This window comes from Thermobia domestica, chromosome 6 (assembly GCF_964235325.1).
Source record: "Thermobia domestica chromosome 6, izTheDome1.hap1.1, whole genome shotgun sequence".
In the NCBI taxonomy this organism is placed as follows: domain Eukaryota; kingdom Metazoa; phylum Arthropoda; class Insecta; order Zygentoma; family Lepismatidae; genus Thermobia; species Thermobia domestica.
The window spans coordinates 157,542,177-157,549,978 of record NC_137459.1 but is presented as its reverse complement, the minus strand read 5'-3'; the positions used below and the strand labels follow the sequence as shown (position 1 = coordinate 157,549,978).

General features: G+C 36.5%; 1 protein-coding gene across 1 annotated transcript in view; it reads left to right on the top strand.

Moving 5' to 3' along the window:
* The first annotated feature begins 3,800 nt into the window (after positions 1 to 3,800).
* LOC145688285 (mitochondrial intermembrane space import and assembly protein 40-like) overlaps positions 3,801 to 7,802 on the top strand; it is a 28,315-nt gene continuing 24,313 nt past the window's right edge. The window contains exon 1 of the mRNA XM_081762278.1: positions 3,801 to 3,996. Within this exon, the coding sequence (XP_081618404.1) occupies positions 3,975 to 3,996 (22 nt within the window). The 5' untranslated portion in view covers positions 3,801 to 3,974. The remainder of the gene's footprint in view (positions 3,997 to 7,802) is intronic.

Below are 7,802 nucleotides of genomic sequence, written 5' to 3'. Positions count from 1 at the left end.
TATTGCTTCAAACTTTTTTGTTTTGAAAATTCTTTAGTTTGAAAATTTTTTCGTTTCAAAATTTTTGTTTGAAAACCTTTCATTTCAAAATTTTTGTTTGAAAATTTTTCGTTTGAAATTTTTGTTTGTAAATTTTTTGTTTGAAAATTTTTCAAAATTTTTCGTTTTAAATTTTTGTTTTGAAAATTTTTTAGTTTCAAGATTTTTGTACAAAAGTTTTCGTTTCAATTTTTTTTGAAAACTTTGGTTTGATTTTTTTCGTTTGAAAGTTCAAAAATGTTTTAAATGCCATGAATCTTTCCTTTCAAAGTTTCCACCTAATTCCTAGAGAACATTGACAAGGGACCCGTCGCGCATCAAAACAAATCATCGATCACGTGACCGTACTAGCATTTGACACCCTAAGGGTCCTACCAAATTGAAAGGGGATACCCGTCCATACCTTATAACTTTATCAAAGAGGATAAATTGAGTCAATAACCGAACACGTGGTTGTACTATTTTGTACGCATGAAAGGACCACCGAAATTTATCATGATACATATTGAGGTTCTGTACTATGCTTAGATTGGACAATTTCCAAAAATTGAAGGGGTGGACCCCCTGCCAAATTTTAAAAAGGGTGCATCAGTATACCCATCTCTTATGATAGGAAATGAACCCCTGTAATCATATAAGGTAATAGGACCTCATCAAAGGGGATAACTTGGGTCAAAAACCGAACACATGGTACAACGCACTGCTTACGTTTATATTTTCGCAATTTGGTACGCCTAAAAGGGAACGAGCTGGACCATCCAAACTTATAGTGATCTATATTAGGGTCCTATACTATTACACCAAATGTATAAATTTGGCAATTTCTAAAATTTAAGGGGTGGTCCAAGGTACCCCTCCAGGGTGCATTAATATACCCATGTCTTATGAAAGGTAATAGACTCCTGTATACGCCCATATGAACATATAAGGTAATAGGACCTTATCAAAGGGGATAACTTAGGTCAAAACCAAACACGTGGTTGTATTAAAATTTGGCAATTTTATACCCATGAAAGGGAACTAGGTGGACCACCTAAATTTATAGTGGTACATACTAGGGTTCTGTACTATTATACCAAATGTTTAAATTGGGCAATTTCTAAAATTAAAGGGGTGGGCCAAGGTACCCCTCCCAAATTTTTGAATTGGTGCATTAATATACCCATGTCTTATGAAAGGTAATGAACCCCTGCATACGACCATATCACCATATAGGATAATAACACCTCATCAAAGGCGATAAATTAGGTCAAAAACCTCCGAAATTTGAATTTTTGGCAATTGTTTACCCATGAAAGGAAACGACATAGACCCCCAATACTGATAGAGGTAAATACTATGGTCTTAGGCTATCACACCAAATTTTTTGATTTGGCAATTTCCAAAATTTAAAGGGGGTGGTCCTATGTACCCCTGCCAAAATTTAGGGGGTGGGCCAAGGTATCCCAGCCAAATTTTAGAGTGGGTAGTCCTAAGTACCCCTAGGTCATTGACCCCGGGCGAAGGGCATTGACCTTTAACCTATGACGTCATTGTGGCTCATTCGCGCCAACGTCGGTCCCAACTACTTTCATTATTCACCATTGAAAATACGGTGCTTTCCTGTGCATTATTGAGGCCAAGAATTCACTCCCTGGTCAACGAGCTCCTCTTTACTCTCTCTCTCTCTCTCTCTCGTTTTTTTAGGGGGAGGGGAGGGCGGATTTTGTGTCAGCAACAGAGCACATATCGCTGCTATGGCTATTTCATCCTCTTCAGATGAACTCATATCGTGAAATAGAAAAACAATAACATTTACGATTTGCGTAACAGGTTTTTCGTTTGTTTCAATACAGCGACCACGAGAGGCTCTGCTGGTAAAACCTACTTAGTATTAAGGATCGTCTGAGACCCCTACATCACCTCAGGATAAAAGAAATTGTATGGAAGTTTCAGTTAAACAATACTGTTAAGTTGTAGCCTGGGTTGAGGCCTTAGTTCAGATCCGTGTGAGACGGGCTTAGTAATCACAATCTTCCTAAAGATTTTCTCCATTTTCCCCGTTGTTTCAATTTCAAGTTTATATTTAATATCTTCGTTAATAATACTATCTAAGTATTTAAATATAGGCAGAGCTCCTTCGTGGCTAAGAAGCATATGTGCCTTTGGTGCCGGAGACCTGTGTTCGATTCCCGGCAGGAACTCATGTGGTTCGACTCTCACAGAATCTGTAGGTCCACGTCTTAAATATAGCCACGCTGCTGAAAGGGAGGCTAAACTAAACTGAAATCAAAGAAAATTAAACATGAGTACCTATTCTACTGCCTTTCTCAGACATCTATCACAGCCTCAATCATCTAGCTTTTCTTGCTGCTATTCTTTTTCATATTTATTTTCATCTTATATTACTATCAGCCTTTCTTTGTATTGTCAGGCATCGTGCGAATTCTCGATTCATATCCTGCAGTAACATCCATTTTATTTTAGAGTAATTATGATAGTCCTTAACCATATTCATCCTCCTATAATCGTGTTCCTGATCAAACTATTTTTCGCTACTCTTCTAGATATTAAATGATAGTACTTGGAAGGAAGCATTATATTTTTTTTCTTTTTGCCAAATACTTCTTTCTATTCAACATTCTATGTCATTTCTTGTATTCCAACTTTGAATGCTTGGTTCATGTGTGAGTTTCTTCCGAGCCTTTGAGCTTCTTTCCCAAGCTTCTTTATCATCTTCATCCAAATTATCAAAGTAAACCAATTTAAACTATTCTAAACCAACGAACACTACATGCACTTCCTTTCTTCCCTTGTCTATACGGCTTTCACCTATTTTACTCAATAGAAGCTAATTGTCTCTTTATGTTGTCTCCTCCCAAATTAAACTCTTCAACTTCATCGTCCACAGAATATCTTTTACATTTAAACCTCAATTTTTGTTGCGTGTGAGGTGAAAATAAGATACTGGTGGAAACACATTTTACTTTACTACCGTATACATCTCCTCATTTGAGCGATATACGGGTACGTACATCGGTCACCGTAAATTGCAGGCTATAGAGGGCGTGAGTTAGTACTTAAACAAGGTGAGTGTAGTTAAGTATTGCATTATTTGTCTGCGATCGTTGCTGGTTGAGTGGCTGCAATAGAGACTACTTTGACTAACCAAACAGTGTAGCATGAAAAAAAAAAATCTTTGAAAGTGACACACATCAGATGGACATTTTAATAACATCAAATTAATACTTAAGAACAGATATAACTTTCATTTCCTTTGCCTGTCTTTACTTGTTCTATATGAAATACTAAATACTTTACAGCACAAATCCATTTCATAACTACACAAAATATTGGGGGACGCGTCCCCCCGCCAGAAACGCCCGTGGCTACCAGGGCTACCCGCTAAAGCTGCAACTGACTGAAGGCTGTTTTCGTATTAGCCTTCGCAAAATTTTACGGTACACATTGGAACGCAAACTATGCACAAAATAAAAATAGCAATATGGGATTATCGCAAGCTTAAATGCAAAATTTAGCATTTCCTTTACCTAATCTGTTGCGGAATTAGAACCCCGGTATGAAATGGGACTCTCAGTCTTCTTCTATAATGGTCAACGCAACTCATAATCCGCAGTTTAGTTTATGCTTCCCGTATATCAGTTTTACGTTTTAATTTGTATTGCTTTCCGCAAATTTTGTGAAAGGTAACACGGTTTGTTCCACAGCTTCATAAACATTCCCGGAGGTTTCCTTCCGCATGAATAGAGGATAAGAATATCACTGTCACCAGCGAAGGAAATTACCAAACCATATTACAGCATGTGGTTCAATATTTTTGCCGGCATGATAAGCAATACAAACTTACTGGTCCCTGCGAAATAACTTTTTTATTATTTTACTGAACGCAAAGAGTGAAAAGCGTTAAAGTGTAACTTAAAGGGATATTATGGAACATGTCTTATTGTAAACAGCGAGGTAGGCGACAATTTTGAAAAGTGTTTCGTTTTTCATTTTATTTATGTTAACCATGTGGGTGTGTATGATTATGTTCAAAGGATAAACATGTTATTAGTTACAGGAGCTGTACGTGACGAAATACAGTTGTCGGAGCCTGGAAGCTTGCGAATTACGATTGCAATCTTATGAAATTCTTTGTTTGTCTTTGTTTACATAATATAATAATGCATCCTATAGTTTTAATTTCTGGACGCCTTCTCAATGATTGCATATAGATTAATATACCTAAAAGCTGATTCACCAAAAAATTGTCATGTGAAAAGTGCACCGCTATATGGTTAGTCACTACAGGCAAGCGGGATAATTTAGGAACTGGGAGGCCAAAATCAGGTAAAATCATCATGTTTACAGGAGAAATGAGTTTATGTAACGTTAAGTGTGATTACTAAGAACTAACGTAATGCAACGTAGCCTAAACCATCAAAAACAAAAGGAGTATGTTTAGTACAAGGGGTCCAGAAGCACGTAAAAAACAAAATTTATAGGAGAAATGAATGATGCAAGTACTTAGACGTAACGTAACTTAACCTAATCTAACATAAACTAATCTAAGCTAACCTAAACTTACCTAATATTATAGAAATAAGCGAAACTTCTATCATTTTTTGTAAAATTATGCGCGACCCCTACACTAATTCCACATAAACTAACCTCAGCTAGCCTAAACTAACCGAATGTGAACAGAAATTACCAAATTGTAAAATATTTAGAGAAAAGAGCTCAACCCCTTCTGCTAAACATAGGCCAAACAAAATATAGGAAGAAAGTACGAATTTTAAGCAAAGAATGGCATACTCGAGCAGATGATTCTACCAAATGTTCACACATATATTGCATTTTAAGGTTTCTTTTTGCAGAACACGCACAAGGGGCTAGTCCATAAACCACGAACTAACTTGTGCTAGGTGGCCACTAAAAAGCACGAATGCTATCTAACCGAGTCATGGCAGGAACGTAGCAGGGGGTGCGTCTGTAAGGAGCAGGCGCGTTAGCGCTGGGGGTATGCCCATAAACGAGGATAGTGGAAAAATACATAAAATATTCAGGTATTACTCGACCAGACGGTTCTACCAAATTTTGACACATTTCTTACAATTTCAGGTCAGGTTAAGGCTTTGTATTTCTTTTAGCAGAGCATGTGCTAAATTAGGAGCTACTTTACTACTTGCAGATTGTCTATAGGAAGGCTCAGTATAAGTTCAGTGTTTAAGTATAGCATAAAAACTAAAGTGCGTAAAACTTGAACAAACCTTGTACTAGGTGGCTACTAAAAGCACGAATGCTGTCTAATCGAGCTTGGGCAGGAGCGCAGCAGATGGGGCCCGAGTGGAAGCGAGTGGGTGCGTTCTTAGGGAGCAGGCGTGTCAGCGACGGAGAGGTATATTCATAATGGACGATATTGGAAGAGCACATTTACACATACAATACTTTCACTATCACTCGAAATTCATTTCAATATGCTGTGCACTGACAGTAATTGCTTATATTCACACTCTCATTCCTTCACGAAAAATGTTTCACATCGTATTTTACCTATAAATTTTCTATTTGGTAGAACCGTCTGCTCGAGTGAACCCTAATTAATTCCCAGCAGTCAAAGATCCTGGTTGCATGTGATGGATATGACATTTCTATTGTGAGTTTTATAACGACCTTTCTTTGTGAGAAATAACAGTGATAACGTTGTGTGGAACGGCACGTATTATTGAAATTGAGCAGAAAGTGTTGCAAATGTAGGAAGGCACTGAAAATAAAGAAATGGAGAAAGAGTTACATTTTCAAATATGAACATTATGTTGATGGTGTGAAATGTCATTGGCAAAAGTCGGCAGTAAAAATTGCTTTTTTTTTTTCATAGAGAAGGTACGTAACGTAGTGTTTTTATCGGTATCATCGCTACCGGTTTCCTACGAACGAACCTGCTCAGTACCGCTCGGGGCCTCCTATTGCACTCATGTCCTGACTCAGATATCATACCTGCATTTTTGTGGCCACCTAGCATAGGTTGGTTTGCGTTTTTACATAATATTTTTCCGGACGCAGTATTTACACGCAAAACGGTCAGGTCTTCTTAAAGTGAATTGCACCGAGGAATTCGTTAAGAGACCCTTTCTAGGATAAAAGCAATGAGTTTCCTCACGAATAAAGAAATCAGAATTTCAACGTGTAAAATAGTGGAACTACTCTGCGACACAAAGATCGTCTATTGTAATATTTGCATTTGTATTTACTAGAGACGCAAGGGCTCGGGGAAAAAAAAAACTCGTGTTTTTTCTGCTTCGCTTTTTTGCTTGGGAAATTTTGGTCTTTTTTCAAAATTTTGCTTTAAATTGATAAAGGAGACTTTGTTTCGCTTCTCTACAGCACAAAAACTCATTTAATTAGTGGTTGATGTAGGTAATAATAGAAAATCTAAAATAAATCATGAATTTCAAAAGGATTTTTAAAACTTCTTAACATATTTACATTATGAATTCCTAAGGATTAACCAATAGATGTAATAATTTTTAACCTCTTATACACAAAAGTAAATACTTTTATTTCAAAAAAGGATACACAAATAACTAGCAAAATTGTATGTAGTATTTTTACTTCAAAATATCACACATTCTCTTTCTGAAACAAAATAAAATAAAACATGAGAGAAATACATTTATATGATAATCTTAAAGGCTGCACATCAAGAGCTTGATTTCGGGTGGTTCTGCACATTCTTGAAACTTTTAAGTTTTAATTTTCATATGCATTGTATGGATATTTCGAACAAATTTTTCATTCATTGATTACGTACGTAATAATCTGTTACCACCTATTAGATGCTTCGGATCTGCAAAATCGGTAAAATTCCGAATTCTATAATGCACTGACTGTTCCTTAAGCTTGTTTAGAATTGGGCAAGTACCGAATTTTCTGTTCATGGATCATATGCGTAATGGACCTTTCATCTGATCGTGTGGTTCCTAGGCTTATAACCACCATCACGATTTACTTAGTCCTGAAGGTTTCTGAATTATTATTAACGACAGGAATTCAACTTTTTTGTTAAAACTATGGAGCACATTTAAGAAGAGTGGAAATAATCAATCACAGTTTCAATTCACAAGAAAGGCGACAAAACTTATTGTAATAATTAGCGAGGCATTTCTCTTAACATTATATTAACAAGATTGATTCCATACGCAGATGAAATTATTGGAGAGTATCAGTGTGGATTTTGGGAAATCGATCAACTATCGACCAGATATTTACTATTCGATAAATACTCGAAAACAAATGGGAATATATTACCCAGTACATCAGCTGTTTATTGATTTTAAAAAGGTTTACGACTCGGATAGGAGGGAAGTATTATACAGTTCTTACAGAATTCGGAATACCGTAAAAGCTAGTTAGATTAATTAAAATGTGTGTTTAAATGAATCCCAGAGTGAAGTCCGAGTAGAAAAAATTTTGTCCTTGAGCTTCAACGTCCAGAATGGTCTGAAACAAGGAGATGCGATATCGCCATTATTATTCAGCATTGTTCCGGAGTACGCTATAAGAAAAATTAAAGATAGCAACCAGGCCCTAGAGCTAAATGGTATCCACCAGGCTATGGCGTATGCTGATGATGTAAATTTAATATGGGATGATAGGAGAACAATAGAAAGAAATGCATAGGCCTTACTAAACGCTTGCAGCGACATTGGTTTAGAAGTAAATGTAGAGAAAACTAAATACATGGAAGTTCACCGGGATCGTAATACGGCAAATTGTGGATGCGT